The 24,248-nt window shown below is 42.8% G+C and overlaps 1 protein-coding gene across 1 annotated transcript in view; it reads left to right on the top strand.

Moving 5' to 3' along the window:
- LOC130117575 (ankyrin repeat and IBR domain-containing protein 1-like) overlaps nucleotides 1-24,246 on the top strand; it is an 81,365-nt gene extending 57,119 nt beyond the window's left edge. Inside the window, exons 12-20 of the mRNA XM_056285691.1 lie at nucleotides 6,814-6,948; nucleotides 7,341-7,427; nucleotides 7,854-7,920; nucleotides 10,420-10,565; nucleotides 11,071-11,249; nucleotides 11,687-11,738; nucleotides 15,159-15,267; nucleotides 16,596-16,639; nucleotides 19,585-24,246. Coding sequence (XP_056141666.1) covers nucleotides 6,814-6,948; nucleotides 7,341-7,427; nucleotides 7,854-7,920; nucleotides 10,420-10,565; nucleotides 11,071-11,249; nucleotides 11,687-11,738; nucleotides 15,159-15,267; nucleotides 16,596-16,639; nucleotides 19,585-20,517 — 1,752 coding nt within the window. The 3' untranslated portion in view covers nucleotides 20,518-24,246. The remainder of the gene's footprint in view (nucleotides 1-6,813; nucleotides 6,949-7,340; nucleotides 7,428-7,853; nucleotides 7,921-10,419; nucleotides 10,566-11,070; nucleotides 11,250-11,686; nucleotides 11,739-15,158; nucleotides 15,268-16,595; nucleotides 16,640-19,584) is intronic.
- The last annotated feature ends 2 nt before the right edge of the window (nucleotides 24,247-24,248 follow it).

The raw sequence follows: 24,248 nt of genomic DNA, 5'->3' as shown, positions 1-24,248 counted from the left end.
GTGTGGGGAGGTGTGTCAAAGGTGTCTGGCTGGGAGAGCTAGCATTGGATCGGCTGAGGGAGCTTGGTCTGCTGCATCCTGTGGACCCAGGGACCACAACCCTGGCTGGAGCTGTGCTGAAAATGGTAACACTGAGGGCAGTCTGACAGGACGCGGAAACAGGGCAGGCTAAGCTAAATGCTAGCCTGTTCAGACCACCAGTTCCGATAACACCTATAGCGGTCTGGTGGTGGCCTCGCCTAGCCTTGACTGTGTTTTTAGTGTCGTCATGTGGGGAGGTGTGTCATAGGTGTCTGGCTGGGAGAGGTAGCGTTGGATTGGCTGAGGGAGCTTGGTCTGCTGCGTCCTATGGCCCCAAGGACCACAGCCCTGACCTGTGCTGCGCCGAAGAGGAAACACCGAGGGCAATCTGACAGGACGCAGAAATGGGGCAGGCTAAGCTAACTGCTAGCCCATGCAGACTGGCAGTTCCGACAGTCATCCTGGCTGGCGTTCGTTTTCCTGGACAGTTTTTATTTATTTTTTTATGACAGCCACCTTATTCCTAGCCCCCATGATACCTTGCATGAATTATGGGCGCGACCTCCGGCGCATCCTGTCATAAGAATACCTTTGCTGTCCATAATAGATGGTTGGGAAGATGACGTGAAGAAGTGGCCTCATATCACGTACAGTAGCATTTTTAGCTATTTTGTTGAGTCCATTGCCTGTGATGGTAAGGTGATGAGCAATTTAAAAAGCTCGGAGGTGTACCAATATCTACACAGCAATAAAGTCGGCCGGGTGTTATTTAAGGATGTTGGAAACGACCTTGTCTACCTAAAAGCAGACATAGAGCCAAGTCAGAGCCTGCAGGTATCTCATCGTAAGGCTTGGGTGCTAGCATCAGTGACAGGTGACATACAGACAGCACGTTGCTCATGTATTGCAGGGCCAGGACGCTCTTGTAGTCATGCAGCAGCAATTCTGTGGAAGGTCAGTAAAGTAATGACATGAAAATTGTGATTTTATTGTTATATTCGTACAAATAAATTTACTGAGCCAAAAATTGTATTGCAATTCAATTAATTCACTGCTTAATATGATGTTGTTGTTGTTGTTGTTGTAGTTGTGGCACATAACCTCAAATCTCACAACTAACTACATACATTCAGTCAAGTACTGTGACGGAGTACAATGTTGAGGTACTCATACGTTACTTGAGTATTTACATTTTCTACTATACTATACTTAGTGCCACCTCGACTAACTACAACATTAAAGTTGCCTACTGCTTACATATTAATGCATCAGTATGATTCAGTAACAATATGATATAATAGAACTGACAGTAGCCACTATGCATTATTGAGTACTTTTACTTTTGATTCTTTAAGTACATTTTGTTACTGATAATTTTGTACTTTTACATTTTGAATTTTGAATGCAGAACTTTTACTTGCAATGGACTATTGTTATACTGTGGTATTGCTACTTTTACTTACGTAAATGATCTGAGTACTTCTTCCCCCACTGTTGGATAATGAACTAAGGTTATTTCATTCAATTTAGGTTGAAGGTGCAGTCAGGCAGGACAAGACAGGGATGTCATGCACTGATGAGCAAAGGAAGTGGAATTCTTGTGTGAGGAAGAATGTAGGACTTAGGAAGGTGAAACACATACCCCCAACCACACCACACATATCGCCCGTCAAGAAATTCAATGGAAGATTCCTCACCCCCCCCCCCCCCAACTTTTTAAGAACCATGCAGAGTTCATAAACCACACTAATTCCTCGGTAATGGCCCCACTATTTCACCTCCAGACAAATGGTCTTCTTCAGCTAAGCTACAGAGCAGATGTCAATGAGAGACCTGTCCTGGAACAAACATAAACAATGCAATACAACACTGAGTTACAGACAGACAGGTTGATCAGTACAAAACACAAAAAAACATGACATAGTTATCAATTTAAGTAGATGGAAAAGTACACAAAGATTGGCAGAAATTAAATGTACACAAATTTAAACTACAGTGTTCCGATAATATGAATTAGTGATTAGTTCATGATATTATGGAAAGGCACATAATAATAACAAATTAGGGCTACCTTAAATAAACAATTTTAAACACTGTGCCTTACTTGTAGCTGTTGTCAGACTATTCTGCAAATAAGCACTCTAAACTAAGTGGTGTTGTATGGGGGACTGGGGTTGGCTAATCAGAATCTAACTTGCACACAGACATCACGATACATAGCCTAGGTTTAATATTTTCAAAATAAATATTCTGTATCTGTTGGTTAAAACAGGGAATGAAATTAGCACCTGCCAAATAAAGGGTAATGTTAAATGTCCATGGTAATTAAAAATGTCAGGTCACCTGCCAGTCACCATAGCAGACAGGTTTTTCTTATACTAATAATATGTTTAAAAACTGCTTAAGTTAACAATCGTCAGGGATAGTCAGATTCTGAAAACTGAAAAAAACGTAGCGTAAACAAAGCTAGCAAACTAGTCGACATCACATTAACTTACCTGTTGTTGTGACACGATGAGTCCTGATGAGTCGGCGTCTCTTCTCAGGTGGCCTCTCGTAACCCAGAGAAGGTGTTGGGTAAGGGTTATCCAGCGTTGGCTTCTTATCAACAAAGTGAAACAAGCAAACATAAAGAGTTTGAGGGTGCTTTTTTAAGTTTAAGCACATTAGCCAATTTTTTTTTTGCCTCATCGACTCGTTGGAGGCGATGGAAAGTGTACCATCGCTGATAGGAACAGAGTCTGATTTAGTTTTAGGCTTATGGTCGAAGCACTCCCATTTAAGCCACTCATTAAGTTTTGTCTGGTTGTACATACAACCACAAACAGCACATGTTGTCCCCGAGCTCCGTAACGACATTTTATATGTAGGTTAGCAACTTTTACCGTCTTTTTTAAACACGAACAGCAATAGCTAATACTTCTTCAGCCAAATCTGCTGCCGGTCTGATACTGCTTCCGCTGAACACCGGAAGTATTACCCATAATCGTTTTCCCAGTGGACCCCCCCCCCCCAGAAACTTGTGGATATGTGTTAGTTTGGATATATGTTTTTGTCTTTGTGGTGCACTGTTGTGGGCTGGGGGAAACAATGTTTAATTTCATTTCGTGTGTGGAATTGCATGAAATGGAGTGACAAAGTGTTTGTGATTCTGAGATTGGGACAGGACAGGCCACAGTCAGCCACATTAATGCCTCCAATAAGTAAAGACATCAACAGGCTGTAATTAGCCACATTAGCGCTTCCAATAGGTAATGGTGCCGACAAACCGCTGTTAACCACACTACTAACAAGAAAAGAGGAGTGGAGGACAGGGAAGAGCGGGCTACCTGCACCGCCTGGCCCTCTAGCACCTCACCTGGGGAGGGGAGGGGGCCATTCCTCCCACTCCAGGAGAAGCCCCTCTTAAGGTTAGCAGGGATAGCATTGGGGACAATAAGGGCATGGTTAGCTACGTTAGCATCAATAGCTAATGGTGCCAACTGTCGGGAATACCTTACCTTCAGGAGTATGGGGGAGGGGAGGCCGGGGAAGAATGGATGACAAGCACCACCTGCCCCTCAATAGTCCCAACCGGGAAAGGAGGGAGGACACCCCCTCCGGTCTGGGTGGAGTGCCTCAGAAAGCTATTAGCGCTAACACCTGAAACTACCTGATTGACAGTGTGATTAGTGCAGGAAACAGCTCTTTTAACAAGGGTGTATGGGGTGGGATGACGCCCTTTATTGACACCGTAATAAACATTCTGCCTTCGGCCGAAAGTGACACAACAAACCTGTCGATGTAGGCTGGATGTCTGGACCAAAAAGGGATTTCCAAGAGAGGGGCGTATTGAGAAGTAAGTGCCGCTTGCGCTCATTCAGGGACAATAGGTCCCGCCAGAGATGTCTGTACCCCACCTGCGTGGGGTCACCTGGGACACCTGTAGGAATTGTTTGCATCAACTTTCAGGCTCAATTTACTTAATCTGCATTGCTGCAGAATAGCTGTAAGTCCCAACAGAACAACTGTAAGTTGATAACTCATTACTTGGTCCCTGAAAAAGGCATGTCTTTTATAACTCTAAAATTTACATTATTTTTCAGTTTTGGGTAACATAAACTTCTTTTTTTTTAATCTGGCAGTTTATCGCTTTTGTTTGTACAATTTCACGTTATTTACTGGACTTGGAAGTGCTCAGGGTTTCTAGAGGTTTCAGCAAGTTAATTTTAAGACCTTTTTAAGACCATTATGAATGCAATTAAAGACCTATTTCATAGCCATAGTGGCAAAAATGTACAAAGGATACGATGGAAAATCGAAGTCCCAGAATTACTTGCAAAGTAAATGAATTTATTCACATTCAACTGAGTGTGCACAAGAGTTTTGTGTGTGTGTGTGTGTGTGTGTGCGTATGTGCGTGCGTGCGTGCGTGCGTGCGTGTGCGCATGTGTGTGCGTGTGTACCCAATAATTATGCTGCATTAATCTGAGCTCTCCTCCCTTGGCTGTAATCTCCTCCTCAATGTTCTTGAGCTCAGCTAACTTTCCCTTGCAGCCCCTCCTCAGGGCATTTGACTTTGTTATAAGCTGGGCCATCTGACTGACAAACCTGTCTGCGTCTGCCCAGACTTTCAGAAACCTCTTGGATGGTTATCCTTTTCTTTTTCAGTTCCTCCAGGTAATCCTCTGTAGCCTTACTCTTCTTTTGTGCGTCAGACTCCTGCTTCCTTCTCTGTTGATTGATGTGGACAAGGTACCTAGGCCTGGCCGATGCCACAGAGGGGAACCTTGGTAACCCCCCCCTTGTAGAGTGACATGATAACACACAAACCTGTGTGCAACAACAGTATCCTCCTGCATGTTGCAAGTCTTTACTACTTTTTCACAGAAAAGCCTCTTTAAATGAGATCTCGCTTAATGAGATGTGCCAATCCAAATCACATAATGTAAGATGTCATGTCCTCGGCGATATCAGAATCAGAGAACATGGTTTGAAACCGCTCACCTATGTCTTCATTGCTTTTATATGACCCATGTTTAGCTACCATGTATAAAAGTCCAGAGCACCTCTGCTTTTAATGTTGGTGTAGATCTAAATGCTGTCTGGAGGTTGCTTACCGGAGTTGCAGGAGTTAATGTTGTTAGTGAAGAGTGGGTTACGCAGCTGGGGCCAGACTTTGGTGATGATCCCAATGTGAGTACAGAACAGTATTAGGTGATTGCAGGCATTGGTTGGTGGCTTTTTACAGCGGCTTTATGTTTTTCTGAAATCCCATGCAGCTCTAATGCTTTTATAAAAAAGGTTCCTAATTTGAGCATTTTCAAAGTGCAGCAGGCTTCAAATTCGTAATTTTCAACAGGCTTCAAGCAAGCACTAAATAAATGCACTGCTCTGGGTCCAGGTCATGTTGAACTTGGACTTAACCATATTAGATGAACGTACCAATAACAGAAAAAATGTCAACTTATTACTTCTCGAAGTCACTGTTTTGTTTTTGTTTTTTTGGATGAGAGGAGACGCTGTGTTAGCCTACACACAACATCGCGACACACTGCTCTGACAAATCCTGATTGGGCTGCACAGTTTGTATTCGTGGTTGTTGGTTCCGTGTTGATTTTTTTGTTTTGTTGCAGTGTGATCTGTACAAATTTTTCCCCAAAAACACATAAAAGCAAGACTGAAGTTAATGCAATTTTATAAAAGTAACATTAACTTTATAATCCAAGCAATTTTTAACACCTATCAAAATCATATTTAAGACATTTTAAGGCCTAAAATTCAGATTCATTCATTCATCCATCCATCCATTCATTCATTCATTCATCTTCAGCCACTTATCCGGGCTCAGGTCGCGGTGGCAGCAAGCTAAGTAGGGCACTCCAGACGTGCCTCTTCCCAGCAACGCCCTCCAGCTCCTCCTGAGGGATCCCAAGGTGTTTCCAGGCCAGATTGGACATGTAGTCCCTCCAGCGAGTTCTGGGTCTACCCTGGGGTCTCCTCTCAGTTGGCCGTGCCCGAAAAACCTCCAAAGGAAGGCGCCCAGAGACATCCTAATCAGATGCCTGAAAATTCAGATTATTGGATTTGAACCTTTTTTTCTTTGGGATTCCCCCCCCCCACTTTCTCCCCAGTTGTCTCCGACCAGTTACCCCACTCTTCCGAGCTGTCCCAGTCACTGCTCCACCCCCTCTGCTGATTCGGGGAGGGCTATAGACTACAACGTCTCCTCCGATACTTGTGGAGTTGCCAGCCGCTTCTTTTCACCTGACAGTGAGGAGTTTCGCCAGGGGGACATAGCACGTGGGAGGATCACGCTATTCCCCCCAGTTCCCCCTCCCCCCTGAACAAGTGCCTGGACTGACCAGAGGAGGCGCTTGTACAGCAACAAGGACACATACCCACATCCAGCTTCTGATCCACAGACATGGCCAATTGTGTCTGTAGGGATGCCAGACCTAGCCAGAGGTAACATGGGGATTTGAACTGACGATCCCCGTGTTGGTAGGCAACGGAATAGACCGCCACGCCAACCGGACACCCCCAGGATTTTAGACTTTCTAAGGACCCGTGGAAACCCTGGTGCTTACATTTCAATAAAAACTGGAATAATGGCGGTTTTCTAAAAGTTTTGACCGTTCATGTATTTAACGGGATGTTTGGTTTCTCTTTAACAAAAATTTAAAGGTTTTTTTTTTTTTTAAGTTTCAACCAACAGGCCAAGTCAACACTACAATACACACAGTTTTCAGCAGGGCAGCCAGCCAAAGAGAACTCAGTCAGATGCACTAATCGCTTATCCACTCTCCACAGTGTAAGTATGACTTCTGCTGGATCTGTCTGGAGGAGTGGAAGAAACACAGCTCATCCACAGGTGGCTACTACCGCTGCACCCGCTACGAGGTCATCCAGCAAGTGGAGGAGCAGTCGAAGGAGATGACTGTGGAGGTACACACACACGCACACACACACACACACACAGTTTGGGTGGGCAACATGACACACACCCTCACGTACATACAAGCTTATGAGCTCATGAAGCTTCAGGCACGCAAATAAGCACACATATACAGTAATGCAAACAAGCTACTAAGTCTAGACTCCTGACCACAGAGCCATCCACAATCAATTCCACCCATCTACAACAGAGGTGAACAGAAGTTCAGCCACAGTCTCTGATAACATGCCTCACTATCACAAGCGCTGATTTCACCTGTGGCGATCCTTAATTACTTTGACTACCTTTCAACCAAATCACCCGCCCTTTTTTTCTCCATGGGGGAAGGGAGAAGGCTCAGGAGTTTATTACCGCTGACTGATGTCTCTTCTCGGTTTCACAGGCAGAGAAGAAGCATAAGAGCTTTCAGGAGCTAGACCGTTTTATGCACTATTACACACGCTTCAAGAATCACGAGCACAGCTATCAGGTGAGCAGGACTAGTGGTGCCTTCAAATCATGTCTGCTTTGCATAGTCAACCAAATGTGGTGCTGTGGTAATCAAGGTGGCAAACACTGTGTGAGCCCACCATCCAGAATAAATCACTGGCAAATGGTATTAAAGGTGAGTATGCTCTGATACATTCAGAGAGGTGAGCAAAGCCTTCTATACCAGCATATACCCACTAAACACACCAGTGTCAACACCTCTTAGATTTTAACCAGCAAGTCTCCTGTCGCAAACTTGTTTCTGAAGGTTCTTTCAAACGTCTCCTCAGATATTCCACAAGTTTGTATTCATTTACTTTTTTTCTGCCTGATGACAGTTTAATATTTATTCCCAACCTCCCTCTTTTCTGTGTTCTTTTTAAACCAGAATTTAACACCCCCTGTTGATATTGTCTTCTCATAATAGCTGGAGCAGCGCCTGTTGAAAACAGCCAAAGACAAAATGGAGAAGCTAAGCCAAGCTCTGAGCGGAAGTGAGTCCACAGTCTGCCACAATGGTGTCAATCGTTATTAAACATGTCTATTGTGCATGTAGACACATCTTTATCTAGTTTTCTAATAAGAGTGTTAGGACGCTGGGGTGTGTGTGTTTGTGCGTGCGTGCGTGCGTGCGTGCGTGCGTGTGTGTGTGCGGGATACATCTTAATAATGGATTCTGCTCAGAAACAGGGTAGTTATTATTCAACAGTCGTTCACAATTAGGCTGCACTTTGTTGATGTGGTCTTTATCTGTGAACACACTTTGTCTGCAACCCTTTAAACCTCATCTGCACCTATATTTATAACCTGTTTAGCATAGCCAGGCTTGACTGTTGTACTGTTTTGTTTTGTTTTCGTAAATATTCTGAGGTTTTGAGTGGGATTGAGTTACATCATGCAAATTAACAAGGAAATACCTGATGAGAGAGGAGAGAATAATAAGAAGTATAAATCAACCCAGGTTTCATTGGGTTGTATATTTTCAACGCTGTATGTGAAAATGTTGTGGCCAAAATGAAGCGTTTGAATCATCAGATAATGATATGTGCTTGACTTAGACCGATAATTCAAATTAAGTTGTGATTCTTCTCTCTGAGGCGCCATAACAAAGGACATTAGTAAATAGGAAATAGTTCAGCAAGGTCTTGCTCAATCCCTAGATCTCCCTTTTTAGGTTAGACATTTACAATAAAAGCTGCGTTTCCACCACAGGTACTTTCCCCAGGAACTAGGAACCTTTTGAGGAACTCGATGCATTCCCACTGCAGGGACCTGGGTCTTAATTAAGTACTTTCCAAAAGTACATGAACTTTGGGGGTGGGGCTTGCAGCACTGAACATTTCTGATTGGTTGAGTACTCAGCATTTTATTTCAACCACCATTTTTTAAAATCTGCTGCCGCAAACCAGCATTGTGTCTGAAATCATTCACTACTCTCTACTCACTATGTAGGGAGTTCTATGTAAAGGACTATATAGTGAGCTCATGGGCAAAATTAAAAAACACTTTCGGATACTACTCGGGTCATATTCTCTGCCGTTAATTACGTCATTGTTTTCGCACAATTAAAACGTGCCAGATCAATGTTGGCTGGTGGACCGTCCATAATAAACACCAGCTACTACTTTCGGCTGCTCCCGTTAGGGTTCGCCACACTAGATCATCCGTTTCCATCTCCTCCTGTCCTCTGCATCTTCCTCTGTTACACCAGCTACCTGCATGTCCTCCCTCACATCCATAAACCTCCTCTTTGGTCTTCCTCTTTTCCTCTCCCCTGGCAGCTCCATTTTCAGCATCCTTCTCCCAATATACCGAGCATCTCTCCTCCACACATGTCCAAGCCATCTCGATCTTGCCTCTCTTGCTTTGTCTCCAAACCATCCAACCTGAGCTGTCCCTCTAATATACTCGTTCCTAATCCTGTCCTTCTTCATCACTCCCAGTGAAAATCTTAGCATCTTCAACTCTGCTACCTCCAGCTTCACCTCCTGTCTTTTCATCAGTGCCAATGTCTCCAAACCATATAACATAGCTGGTCTCACAACCATCTTGTAAACCTTCCCTTTAACTCTTGCTGGTACCTTTCTGTCACAAATCACACCTGACACTCTTCTCCACCCACTCCACCCTGCCTGCACTCTCTTCTTCACCTCTCATCTGCACGCCCCGTTGCTTTGTACAGTTGACCCCAAATGTTTAAACTCATCTATAATAAATAGCAGCATGCATTTTTTTAATTTTTATAAATACATGATATTATACTGGGCGTTTTTTCCTGAAGTACTTTGTGGCTGTTTGTGTTGTGATGCGCTACTCTGCTCATGTTAAACAGTATTTTCGTGCGATTTGTCTCACGCCTGTAATCATAAGGATGTGCTTCTTAATAATACTCTATAAAACAGCTTTTAGAGCTCTGTGGAAATACCACCCAACTTCAATCTTTCTGTTTTTGTTCTCACGCTCATTCAAATATTTTTGATTAGGAGAAGGAACAGAATCACTAGACAGAGGAAATTCTGAGACGTGCTGCTGTAAAACAGCCGTCGCTTTTTCACATATCAGCAGACTAATTTGCCTAATCTTCATGGGTCTTTAGACCGCAGTGGAAACGCAGACAACAATGGGCTGAAGGAACCATTTAGTTCCTTGAAAAGTAGTTCCTGGAACTAAAAGTTGCGGGTACTTTGGGTGGAAACGCAGCTATAGTCTCAAAGAACAGGATGTATGATGCATTTAGCCTCTTAAACCTAGCGTTTGATATGCTAAGTGACGCTTCACCATTTTAGCTGCTGCCCCTTTGTACTGATCCACTTCAGTATGTTGGCCGTTCAGGTTGGAACTTTGATGTACTCTACTAGTGGTTTGGGGCCGTGAAGCAGGCTTTAGTGTCAATGAACTGTTACACACACGCGCGAGCGCGCACACACACACACACACACACACACTCACACACACACTGACTGTCCCTTTCCCTCTTTCTCTCTCTTTCCTAGGGGAAGGAGGCCCACCTGACACTACGTTTATTGAAGATGCAGTCTTAGAGCTGCTTAAGACTCGGCGCATCCTCAAGTGCTCTTATCCATATGGGTTCTTCCTGGAGCCTAAAAGCACAAAAAAAGAGATCTATGAGCTTATGCAGGTTCCTGCCCTATTCTACTGAGACAAAGACAATTTTACAGAGAGCAGTCTTAACTGGACCATTAATGATGCAGGATCAAAGCTTTCCACTCACTTAAGTTCACTTATGCTGGCTTTCAGCAAAAAACAAATTAAGAACAACAGTGTTTACAGCGCATGTTCACCCCTGCTGGTCTTGTGTGACGTGGTAATGTATTGTGGGTATTTTAAATGTCTCTGGTATTTTCAAGGCACATGGTGCAGAATTAACAGCATGGCTCCCGTGGCCTTTGCAAATGAATGAGAGAACTTAATATTTGTGCAATTCAATGAATAGTCTTAGTAATATCTCAATTTATAACAGAGAGGCAAGTGATTAAAAAGGCTGTCTGAGTAAAGTGGGAAAACTTTGAATTGTCTTTGTTGGGTAAATACGCTTGAGTTTTTTACTTGCGTTTTTGTGTACCAGTTTACCACCAAATCAGTCTTTCAGTCCAGCCAAATCCATCATTCCATATTCCCCTCAGACGGACCTGGAGATGGTGACGGAGGACCTTGCACAAAAAGTTAACAGGCCATACCTACGGACACCACGCCATAAGATCATCCGTGCGGCGTGCTTGGTGCAGCAGAAAAGGCAGGAGTTCCTAGCATCAGTAGCAAGGGGAGTGGCCCCAAACGATTCTCCTGAGGCCCCCAGACGCAGGTATCACACAAGCAGAAACAAATCACTTAAAGGCCCTTCCCCAACCCTTCCTTAAATTTTGATGGGTTTAAGGTGGTGCTGTAAATGAAAACTCTTTGTGCCCAACTAGGAATTGGTTTTGTTGCATCCCCAAGCAGGGCAACAAAATGACTGGATTTATATACGAAGGTTTTTGAAAAGAAAGTAAAATTAATAGAAGCGCTGAATAAAATCCAAAGATGATGAAAACAAAGCTATTTCCAAACAAGTGCAGTTTTGTTCAGCTATTTAATTGAAAATACTGATTTACCTCAGATGGCCTGCCCACCTATAGATTTCACTTACAGACTGTGGAACAACCAAAAGTGACCAGTGAATAGAAATGTCTGTGGGATTAACCACCCTCTTTCTCTCCGCCCCCCATCCCCTCTCTCTCCTACTCCCCAAAATGGGAACAGTTTCGCTGGCGGAACATGGGACTGGGAATATTTAGGCTTTGCATCACCCGAGGTAATACCCTTTGTATTGAATCTGTATGTATTGTAATGTACTAAACTGTTGACCTCTATCTAGAGTAAATACTCCTCAAAAGGTTGTTGGTAACACTTGGCTTATACACTTTAAAAAGTGGGGAGCATCTTTGAATTTACAGGAAGATTTAAAAAGGCACACACTACAAAGATGATACTTATCTTCAAAAGAACAAAATATCACTCCCGATCCAGGTGGGCTTCTCCCTCCATCTTTCTCCCTAAATGCAGTATGTAGATAACATTGAAGCCTGCCAATGTTCCATTATATTTAGCCACCTCCGGTGCACTTGTGTAACTGTGGGGAAGTCGACGGTCAGTATTGTTACCAGATGCTTAAAACTGGACCAGTCTAAAAGAAATAATTATGTGTTCATTTTTCCCTCCCTGATTAAGAGCCTCTGTCTCCAAGCTACAATAGTTAATGGGAACACCAGACTAATAATCAAAGCCTGACGATTGGCTCACAGGCACAGCTACAGATGGCTCTCTCCATGGTTCCTACAATGCCTTGCAGATCGCTTCATAGCAGTCTATTTTTGGAACCACAGAGACATGAAAGACATAGTTTCGGTGACGGGCTTTTGATGACACGAGTGTGGCTCGATGTGTTGTGTAATTGTGAGATTTTTAAGGAGAGAACATTGTCACCCCCCCCCCTTCCCCTGCTATTGAAAGGCATTCTGTTCAATTTGTACAACAGAATGGCGTTTATATTGTGAATTCAATATGTCTCGGTGGTCTTCAAACAGCATGTACAGTGCATCCAGAAAGTATTCACACCCCTTAATTTTCCCCACATTTTGTTATGTTACAGCCTTATTCCAAAATAGATTAAATTCCTTTTTTCTCTCATCAATCTACATACAATACCCCATAATGGCAAAGCGAAAAAGGCTTTGTAGAAATTTTTGCAAATTTATTAAAAATAAAAAACTGAAATATTGCATGTACATATGCAAGTATTCACACCCTTTACTCAGTACTTGGTTGAGGCACCCTTGGCAGTGATTACAGCCTCAAGTCTTCTTGGGTATGAAGCTACAAGCTTGGCACACCTATATTTGGGGTATTTCTCCCATTCTTCTCTGCAGATCCTCTCGAGCTCTGTAAGGTTAGATGGGGAGCGTTGCTGCACAGCTATTTTTAGGTCTTTCCAGAGATGTTCAATGGGGTTCAAGTCTGGGCTCTGGCTGGGCCACTCAAGGACATTCACAGACTTGTCCCGAAGCCACTCCTTCGTTGTCTTGGCTGTGTATTTAGGGTCATTGTTGTGTTGAAAGGTAAACCTTCGTCCCAGTTTGAGGTCCTGAGTGCTCTGGAGCAGGCTTTCATCAAGGATCTCTCTGTACTTTGCTCCATTCATCTTTCCGTCGATCCTGACTAGTCTCCCAGTTCCTGCCGCTGAAGAACATCCCCACAGCATGATGCTGCCACCACCATGCTTCACTGTAGGGATGGTATTAGCAAGGTGATGAGAGGTGACTGGTTTCCTCCAGATATGACGTTTGGCATTCAGGCCAAAGAGTTCAATCTTGGTTTCATTAGACCAGAGAATCTTGTTTCTCATGGTCTGAGAGTCCTTAAAGTGCTTTCTGGCAAACTCCAAGCGGGCTGTCATGTATGCCTTTTACTGAGCAGAGGCTTCCGTCTGGCCACTCTACCATAAGGGCCTGATTGGTGGAATGCTGGAGAGAGGGTTGTCCTTCTGGAAGGTTCTCCCATCTCCACAGAGGAACGCTGGAGCTCTGTCAGAGTGACCATCGGGTTCTTGGTCACCTCCCTGACCAAGGCCCTTCTCCCCCGATTGCTCAGTTTGGCTGGGCGGCCAGCTCTAGGAAGAGTCCTGGTGGATCCAAACTTCTTCCATTTATGAATGATGGAGACTACTGTGCTCTTCGGGATCTTCAGAGCTGTAGAAATTTTTTTGTACCCTTCCCCAGATCTGTGCCTCGATACAATCCTGTCTCGGAGGTCCACAGGCAATTCCTTTGACTTCATGGCTTGGTTTCTGCTCTGACATGCACTGTCAACAGTGGGACCTTATATAGACAGGTGTGTGCCTTTCCAAATCATGTCCAATCAATTGAATTTACTACAGATGGACTCCAATCAAGATGTAGAAACAACTCAAGGATGGTCAGTGGAAACAGGATGAACCTGAGCTCAATTTTGAGTGTCATAGCAAAGGGTGTGAATACTTAATGTACATGCAATATTTCAGTTTTTCATTTTTAATAAATTTGCAAAAATTTCTACAAAACATTTTTCACTTTGTCATTATGGGGTATTGTCTGTAGATTGATGAGAACAAAAAGGAATTTAATCCATTTTGGATTAAGGCTGTAACATAACAAAATGCGGGGAAAGTGAAGGGGTGTGAATACTTTCCGGATGCACTGTATACTAGTCTTGTGTTTGAAAACAACATATTATTTCAGTGTTAGCTCAAACCATTTAAGAGTGGTACTGAACCAACTTGTGAAATCCCAGCATCACAGTGTGCAATTTTACACAGTCAGTTAGAATTAAAAAAAATAAATAGATGCAATCATTAATCCTAGAAGGCTACATTACTGCATATATGGTTGCATACATTAGGGTATATAAGGCTACAATTAAAATGACGTTGGAAAAAGTCACTCCACACCAGCAGAACTGACTGAGAGACATTTGGCATACTTTTTACTGTGCAACAGTTTTCTGTGCTATGCAGCAATCTCATACAGCCATATGACACAATAATAAAGCCTGTCATAGTGTAAATCCAGTGAGGTAAAAACTTGACTGACTTTTGAAATAATTGTAATGTATTTTACACTAAAATTAATGTTAATGGCTAAAAATAAGGTCCCACATCAAACTACTTTACTTACTTTCCATTAATATTGGGACTTTCACTTATTGATGTATAAGTCCAGTTTTTGTTGAGATCAATCTGGCAGCACCAGCTCCAATCTTTTCAAACATCTTAAACCCAATTCCTATACCACTCAATTCCCTTATCCTGTATACTCTGTTTGGACTCAGCTGAGACTGGATTCTAGTAATTGAAGGCTTGGCCTGGGGATGAAAGGAGTAGAACTGTCTCTTGGTGTGGTGGTTTTCTGCTCCAACAGATGACTCCCATGAACACTAAACTAGAGTTATAAATTTGCAAATTATTTTATTTCATTTCTAAATCAAACTTACCAAAAAAGAAAAAAACAATCTTAACGGAAATATGAACAATTTGCAGCCTGAATTGTGTTGTCAACTGGCGTGTATTAATAATGTCAAATGTGTGTCAAGATTGCATAATTGCATGATTATTGATTCATTTCATTGAATACAATATGATTGGAGATGAAGCTGATAATATATATTTTTGTGGCGGGGGGGATTTTTGTTGTCGCTGAAGGAGTATGCAGAGTTCCAGTACAGACGAAGACACAGGCAGAGGAGACGAGGGGACATGTCAAGTCTTCGTAGTGACACCCCTGATGATGACCCCAGCGAGAGCACCCTAGGTACCCTGGGTCTATATACACTAAATAAGAGGATTCTCAACTTGTGTCTGGAAAATCCCTTTTTTTTTGTTTGTTTGTGTAACAAACACTGATTTTCTTGGGCTGTTGTGTAGAGGTGGCACTCCATCATGTGCCATAGAGGGTCATGTGTTCTTTCCAATCCAACACTACAACAGCTAATTTAACTGATTTAACACTCCTTTGGTGAAATCAAGGGTGGCACGGTGGTGCAGTGGTTAGTGCGGTCGCCTCACAGCAAGAAGGTCTTGGGTACGAACCCCAGGGTTGTCCAACTCTGGGGGTCATCACGGGTCGTCCTCTGTGTGGAGTTTACATATTGTCCCCATGCCTGCATGGGTTTCCTCCAGGTATTCCAGTTTCCTCCCACAGTCCAAAACATGTAGGTCAGGTGAATCAGCCATATTAAATTGTCCCTAGGTGTGAATGTGTCGGCCCTGTGATGGACTGGCGGCCTGTCCAGGGTGTCTCACCGCCTGCTGCCCAATGACTGCTGGGATAGACTCCAGCATCCCTGTGACCCTGATTAGGATAAGCGGCTTTAATAATGGATGGATGGATGGATGGTGAAATCAGGTTGAATCAGGTGTTTGGTTGGACAGAAAGCCTGAAGACACATGGCCCTCTTATTATACAAGATAGCCAGTGTTGTAAAACATTGGTGTAAAGCTAGGAACTTACCGTTCTAACATGTTTTTTTCCCAACTTGTCTTCTTTGACAGGGAATGTAAAATACCAGATCAACATTAACATGTCTTTTATACAAGATTTGAATACTGTAGTCTAGTCTATAACCCTCAGTTTTATGATAAGGCCAGTTCATTCAGAATAATGTGGGGCACCAATTTTTTTTAATGCTTTATCTACCCAAACTTGGGTCCTGATGTAAACTTTGGAGAAACAGTTTGTACACAGGCAATATATATACCAGTCAGTTATTAACTGAAAACATATCCATTATGTTGCTTGCTTGCTTTTGGCTGTGGAGTGATGGATACCACTTGGCGTTTTGAGGAAAGTTAATAAGCTCTGTTGTGCAAGGGAAGAGAATGACAGTAATCAAATTTAAGATGTTGACATTGCCAAAGTGTGTATTCTGGGCAAATGCTGAGTGGCAGCTTGAAAAATGGCCTGTGTTGGCGAGCTATTACTCGATAATATTGCCATGTTTGCTGAAAGGATGCTTATTTTCTTAGATGTAGGGATTGGTTCGAGGGCTGAGTATCTGTTTGCTACTATGGATTTTCCATTGACCACTACAATGGTGTTTTGACTGTTGGCCTTGTCCCAATTTTCTTTCTTTCAAAAAGATACTCAGGATGTTGAAAGTCGACACAGACGTGGTCCTCCAACGGTGAGTATATTGTCAATAGTATCTGTCAATATCAAGTCTCCCAAACAAGGTCTCCCAAGTGTGTTGTTTATTTGTCCTTGAAGAGAAGGTCACACCAAGACAGTTCAGAAATGGGTTGCAATTCACATCTCAAATTTGGACCTTGCATACTCTAAGGAACAAGGCATCAGTGGTCAGAAAGTATTCTCATGATTACTTTTTTCTCACCACCATCTCAACAATGTCCTCTGATTGGTGGACCAACAGTGTGTTGATTCCTTGTGCCATTTGGGCACACTTCCAGATGAAGAATTTAAAATTAAAAAATGCGGAAATTTGGGTGACATGAATTTATCAGGATAAAAAAAACAAAACAAAAAAACATCAGCTTTACATAGCAACTTGTGTCAATTTTGGAAAGGCTGTGACCTAACTGCTTTTACCCTTTAACTTAATGGGATGCCCCCCATTGTGTATCAGGTGTGCTTCCTTGTAGCACATGTACAGTGCATCCGGAAAGTATTCACACCTCTTCACTTTCCCCACATTTTATGTTACAGCCTTATTCTAAAATGGCTTAAATTCCTTTTTTTCCCATCAATCTACATACAATACCCCATAATGACAAAGTGAAAAAGGTTTTGTAGAACTTTTTGCAAATTTATTAAAAATAAAAAACTGAAATATTGCATGTACATACGTATTCACACCCTTTGCTATGACACTCAAAATTGAGCTCAGGTTCATCCTGTTTCCACTGATCATCTTTGAGATGTTTCTACATCTTGATTGGAGTCCATCTCTAGTAAATTCAATTGATTGGACATGATTTGGAAAGGCACACACCTGTCTATATAAGGTCCCACTGTTGACAGTGCATGTCAGAGCAGAAACCAAGGCATGAAGTCAAAGGAATTGTTTGTGGACTTCCGAGACAGGATTGTATCGAGGCACAGATCTGGGGAAGGGTACAAAAAAATGTCTACAGCTTTGAAGGTCCCGAAGAGCACAGTGGTCTCCATCATTCGTAAATGGAAGAAGTTTGGATCCACCAGGACTCTTCCTAGAGCTGGCCACCCAGCCAAACTGAGCAATCGGGGGAGAAGGGCCTTGGTCAGGGAGGTGACCAAGAACCCGATGGTCACTCTGACAGAGCTCCAGCATTCCTCTGTGGAGATGGGAGAACCTTCCAGAAGGACAACCATCTCTGCAGCACTCTACCAATCAGGCCCTTATGGTAGAGTTGCCAGACAGAAGCCTCTGCTCAGTAAAAGGCACATGACAGCCAGCTTGGAGTTTGCCAGAAAGCACCTAAAGGACTCTCAGACCATGAGAAACAAGATTCTCTGGTCTGATCAAACCAAGATTGAACTCTTTGGCCTGAATGCCAAACGTCATGTCTGGAGGAAACCAGGCACCTCTCATCACCTTGCTAATACCATCCCTACAGTGAAGCATGGTGGTGGCAGCATCATGCTGTGGGGATGTTTTTCAGCGGCAGGAACTGGGAGACTAGTCAGGATCGAGAGAAAGATGAATGGAGCAAAGTACAGAGAGATCCTTGATGAAAACCTGCTCCAGAGCACTCAGGACCTCAGGCTGGGGTGAAGGTTTACCTTTCAACACGACAACGACCCTAAGCACACAGCCAAGACAACGAAGGAGTGGCTTCGGGACAAGTCTTTGAATGTCCTTGAGTGGCCCAGCCAGAGCCCAGACTTGAACCCCATTGAACATCTCTGGAAAGACCTGAAAATAGCTGTGCAGCAACGCTCCCCATCTAACCTTACAGAGCTCGAGAGGATCTGCAGAGAAGAATGGGAGAAATACCCCAAATATAGGGGTGCCAAGTTTGTAGCTTCATACCCAAGAAGACTTGAGGCTGTAATCGCTGCCAAGGGTGCCTCAACCAAGTACTGAGTAAAGGGTGTGAATACTTATGTACATGCAGTATTTCAGTTTTTCATTTTTAATAAATTTGCAATAATTTCTACAAAACCTTTTTCACTTTGTCATTATGGGGTATTGTATGTAGATTGATGAGGAAAAAAAGATTTTAATCCATTTTGGAATAAGGCTGTAACATAACAAAATGTGGGGAAAGTGAAGGGGCGTGGATACTTTCTGAATGCACTGTATATCCTAGGGATTGTGACATGCAAAAAATAAGAAGAAAAGACGCACTGGAGTTGTGAAATGGGTGAAATTTCCTGCTTAAATCAAGAACAAAGGCAGAAATCAACTTGTATGAATGAAGTAGTTCTCATCTTTCAGTCTTCAAGATATTTTTAGATCTTTTATTTAGATATATCAAACAGGTTAAAGTGGCAATCTCAAAGATTCTCACTTTATTGAATGTAACCATCTTTTCGCTGATCAAGGTGACACAATGACGATTCTGACTATTGGCCACTGATAAAAGCCTTTGCAGTAATGCAGAGAAATACAAACATGTGTCTGTGGTGACATTCCCGCCAAAAATTCCCATGCCTTGCAAAGGTAGTGATGAGTTTTATGTCACCCAGCAGTGGTTGGTCCACCAGAGAGGAAAGGTGGGACATTATATTCCAGTGTTGTGGTGGACAAACTAGTTAGCAGTTTTAAAATGACTCCTGGGAAGTGCATGCCAAAAAAAGAACGCAACCAGAATCTCCAAGATTGCCACTATAATTAAATGCTGAACAAATTAAAAATACAAACTGAAGCATTTAATGGAAATAAAAATCTTTTTTTTTCATCAAGATTATTTTTGGGCATTTTTAAATAGCGATAGTTAAGAGGCAGACAGGAAATGTGGGAGAGAGAGATAGGGGGGTATGACGAGCAACAAAGGTCGCTGGCCGGAACCGAACCGGTGACAGTTGTGACCATGTGGTATGCGCTGCAACCATGTGGCTATGGAGGCACTCTTAATAGTATTTTCTAAATGAAACAATTTTCAGTTATTTGGTTGTATTCTGTTCCAGGGTCTTGGCTCTTTGGATGATGATGATCCTAACATTTTACTGGCAATTCAGCTGTCACTCCAAGACTCTGGGATGGCAGGGAGCGATGTCAACCAAGACTTCTTTGTCAGTGAGGCGTCCCTCGGTGCTATTGGTACGTCATTGCCCTCTCGGCTGGAACAGAGCACACTGAGCGTGGAGGTCCTCTCCAGAGCCTCCCTTAGCAGCTCAGAGCTTATGGAGCTCGGGGATAACTTGTCTAGGTTGGGCAACATCAACATCACTAGCCAGTACTCTGCTGCTGGTGGCGGCGTTTCCACCTCCGTCCCCTCTCAGCACTGCGACAATCACCACCGGCCCTATGCTGGCGCTGTGCCAATACCCGGTGGCAGCGGCTCATCATCAGGTCTCTTTTCCTCCAGTGACACGATAGACTCGACCACATTTGGCAGTCAGGAGCCATCTTCGTCTTCTGCAGCAGCAGCCAACGCTAACTTGCTGGGCAACATCATGGCTTGGTTCCATGACATGAACCCCCAAGGCATCACGCTGGTCCCCTCAATCTCCTCCGACACTGACCTCGATGTGCTACACCCGGCTGGAGGAGGAGATGGAGGAAGGTACCTGGAGGAGAATAAGAAAGGGAGGGTCATTGTCCAGCCCGACAACATAAAGTCTCAGGAGGAGGTGGAAGATGTGAGCCGCTGCCCTCAGAGGCTGACTGACCCAGAGGAGAAGGAGGCTGCCATCGCTGAGAGGCCCACCCAGTTGGATCTAGTTGGGTTGGACACTTTGTCGCAACCCTATATGGCCACGCTGGATGCAGGCGGCAAGCACGTTGAGCGGGGTGGTGGAAAGGCCTGCCACGTTGACACCCCACGATGTGACTCTGTGTCCGACCAGTTGCCTAGCACTAGCTCCTCCGAGTGGGAGGAGCAGGTGCACCTGGTGTGATTCAACAGGTTGACCAGAGGCAGGGAAATATGAACATTTTTTGTAGGCCAAAAACCACTCTGGAATGCAAAGTAGACTAGGGTTCAAATGGCATGAGTATAAGAATAACGAATGTGTCACAGGCTGGCAGGTATTCAGTAACAGTAGGAGGTGGTAAGACAGTTCTTAACTGTCATGCAGAGAGTTATCCAGTGTGGTTGTTAGCATATTGGTCCTCTGTTTAGTCTTGTCAGGCAACAAGAGGCATGCATGGCCTCCCTGTTGAGCGACAAGTGGTTAGGCAATTTAATTTCTGGAAAGTCAGCACGAAATGAAAGACGGATTTGATTAGAATGTGAATGGATATTACTTAAAATGAATGGTGTGCAGATATAAATATAAACATTTCTTTTATTCTGAAACCTGTTAGGAGGTGTAAAACCTATAGAATTTAGCATAGTGATTATGCAGGTCTGGTAAATTTTTGATATATATATTTTCCACTGGAGTTAAAGCCTACTGTATGTTCGGATCAGGTTTGACACAGGTGTATCAACTGTACACAGTGAGCACAGTAATATTTTATCCCAGTATACAATTTGTTGAACAGTTTGTAGTCTGAGAAATACTTCTCATGCCTGTCCACGTCTGCCTACCCTATAGGTGCCAAACACTGACTAGCAAAAGCACAGTTTGCTATCACCAAGTGGATTTTTCAAAGCAAATTGTGCCTGCCTTCACTTTTGTAAAACACAAACAAAAAAATTCATTGTGAAGGTCTAAGTTGGGAAAAAAGTGTCATCCTAAAGCTCTAAAAAGTGATACTTTCAAAATCCAAATCTTATAAATTTGATTGTTGTGTAAATCTGTAGTCAAAAGACCATCTAGGGGATGTGTACTTAAAGTTGATTTACGTATCACACTCAAGCTCAGTTGTAACTATTAGGCTGAAAGCAGACTGGCTTGTCAGAAATGTTTCAGGACAGATTTTTCAAACAGCTGTTCGGGTTTCAGCTTTTTTTTTTCTCCCAATGATGCTGCACTTGTCATTTGTTTGGAAATGTCTTGCGAGCTTCAGAAACAAGTACAGTACAGCGAGTGTCAGAACACTCGCTGTACTGTAGTCACAGCGTGGCTGCAGGATGTGTCCAGTTCACACCCTTGTAACTGCATAGTAGTAATCTGTCTTGAATTAATGCGTGTTTTAGGACTTGAGCTGAATATGGAACATTTCCAAAAGTCAGACTAATAGGGAGTGTGCAGCACAGCTTTTTTTAAATATAAAATGGGGAAAAGGCCAGTAGTCGAGATAATCAGGCAGTTCAATTGTGCCATGTGAATTACTTTATCAAGCCTACGTCACTTTTTTGTCACAGGGTCCTTTGAAATTATAAGTCAGGCTAAACCTTCATAGTGCTCTGCCATTCTCTGGTGTTGCATTGTAGTATGTGGAAAAAAAGTGTATTGCATCTCAAAAACATGAGGTGCCAAACATGTTTGAAATGGTTCTCTACGCAATTCATCACAGTGCCTTTATGTCAATCACTGTTATTTTTCAACACATTATTTCCCTGAGTGCTTATCAAAACAGTGTCTACTAACGGTGTATACAAAATCTAACACTTGTTACCTTAAAGTTGTTTCACTCACATATTTAGGGTTGTGAGATTGTCCAAATGTGAAGTTTTAAGTTTTAAGAATGTTTTCAGTATTTGTCCCCCATCTCAATATGTTTAGGCTCCCCTTGAGGCTTGGGCGATTGGACGAAAATATCGGTAATTGGTGATTGGCTGAGTCCAATTAGCGGTTGGATTCTTTTGGGTGATTTTTATTTTATTTTAATTTTATTTTTTGCGCATGATTTTTGTCCCTTTATTTTGCTAATTTTAATGGTCTGCCTCGAGAATTCAACTCGGTAAATAATTAACCTGTAAGTGTGCAAATAGGAACTGCCAGTTGGAGTTGGGCCATAATGCATTTTCCGGTTACACTGATTTCCTTCTTCTTTCGGCTTGTTCCCTGTTTCCCAGGTGATCTGATACACCCCGCCCCCCTTTTTTTTTTATACACTGATTTGATAAGTTCCGTCGGTACCATGTGTGTGAGGGCGCAGTAACGATGGCGGTCTTGTCAATCCGCATACTGATTTGGCGAAATTTTACGTCGGATGCCATTCCTGACACAACCGCTAACCCCATGGATGGGTTGTGGATGGATGTTACACTGATTTCGTATGAGTCTGGAAAACAAGGCAGTGACTAAATGACAACTAAGCCATCTTTAATGGTTGCTGTTCGACCGATTGGTGCTGAAAAGCAACGTGCATGTGCAGTTGCGCACCCTGGTCATGTCATAGCATAGCTATGCTAACCCTCCTGTTGGTTCATGTGGAGGCTGCAAGCAGAGGCGTCTTTCATCTATTGCCATCAGACTTTTCTTTTTTTTTAAATCGTGTTGGACTGCTGTTTAGCATGTCTTTGTGGTTTCTTACGTAGCAAAGATCTCAAGGTGATTTATGTTGTTTAATTGACGAACAGTAGCTGTAACGATTCAGTAAAATTGGATTTTCATGTTAATGCTCGTGCAAATTAGTGGTGTTAAGAATCTTTTGCCGGCGCTACTCATTTGCAGAGACGGCAAATTACTTCATTTAGGTCCTCCGGTTTACCGGTTGCATCCGGTTTAAACCCAAAATAATCCCAAATGGGGGGTCATGTATTCTTTTTCGCAACGAGCTCTTCCGTGATTGCGTTTGGTGAAAATGGCCGATGTGGGGTCGTGGTGGGGGGGGTTGACAATCAGCGATTGTTAGGCCGACGGTGGCCGGTAGGAACCTTTTTACATATCGCCCAACCCTACTCCCCTTTCTGGTCCTTATATGAAGGGTTTTTTTTTAACGTGTTAATACATAACACTGATTTTATATGATTATGTATTGTATGATGGTTGTGTCCAATCTCATTTTCAGAAAAAAAAAAGTCTTATTTCTCACAGTTTTGTGCTGTTGGGCATCTTGAATTTGCCCCTTTTGATAGGGAACACATTGGTTTATCTGTGGTTTAGAAATGGAAACGTTAAAAGAATTCTAACAAGGTTCAGCTTGCTATGTGTGCACCATGTATCTGACACTAAACTGGAGGATACCCAAAATATAAAGTAGCTATTTGAAATAAGTGTTATCCATTGAAGGGAATGGATGATGAGTAACTGATTCGAGTTAAACTGTACTGAGTCATTGTCCACCATGTATATGGAGTATGGTTGGCAGTTAATGATTGTCTGAATTATGTTTTTTGTTTTCCCCAGCTTAATGGCTGACTATACTGAAGTAAGTTATGTTTTTATTTTAGTGGGCTCGTGGAGCAGCGGTAAATCCAAATGTATTGTTTGCTTTCAAATGCATCTTTGCAGTAGTGAGACGCTGAGGGCTGTCTGTGTTTTAGTTGGACACCAGTACCGTGAATGGCTTAAGCTGAGGAGTGTTAAACAAATGGTCCTTTCTTTTCCTTTACAGTATGCTGTACATGAAATGAGTACAAATCCACATGGAATTTGTATTTTCCTTTGTAATTCACTTACAATGTCCAAGTGATTTATTTTAGAATGGAAAACATTTTGTAACTCATGAGATTTTCTATTGTAAAGCAACTAATCCTTGAAATGCTATTTGCACTTTCATAGTCTATACTTGATACATTCCCTCTTTATATGAAAGAAATTGATGTGTGATGATGCCAATAAACTGAGGTGAT

This window comes from Lampris incognitus, chromosome 9 (genome assembly GCF_029633865.1).
Source record: "Lampris incognitus isolate fLamInc1 chromosome 9, fLamInc1.hap2, whole genome shotgun sequence".
NCBI classification, from domain to species: domain Eukaryota; kingdom Metazoa; phylum Chordata; class Actinopteri; order Lampriformes; family Lampridae; genus Lampris; species Lampris incognitus.
The sequence above is the reverse complement of the archived record's forward strand: the minus strand, read 5'-3'. Positions and strand labels throughout refer to the sequence as shown.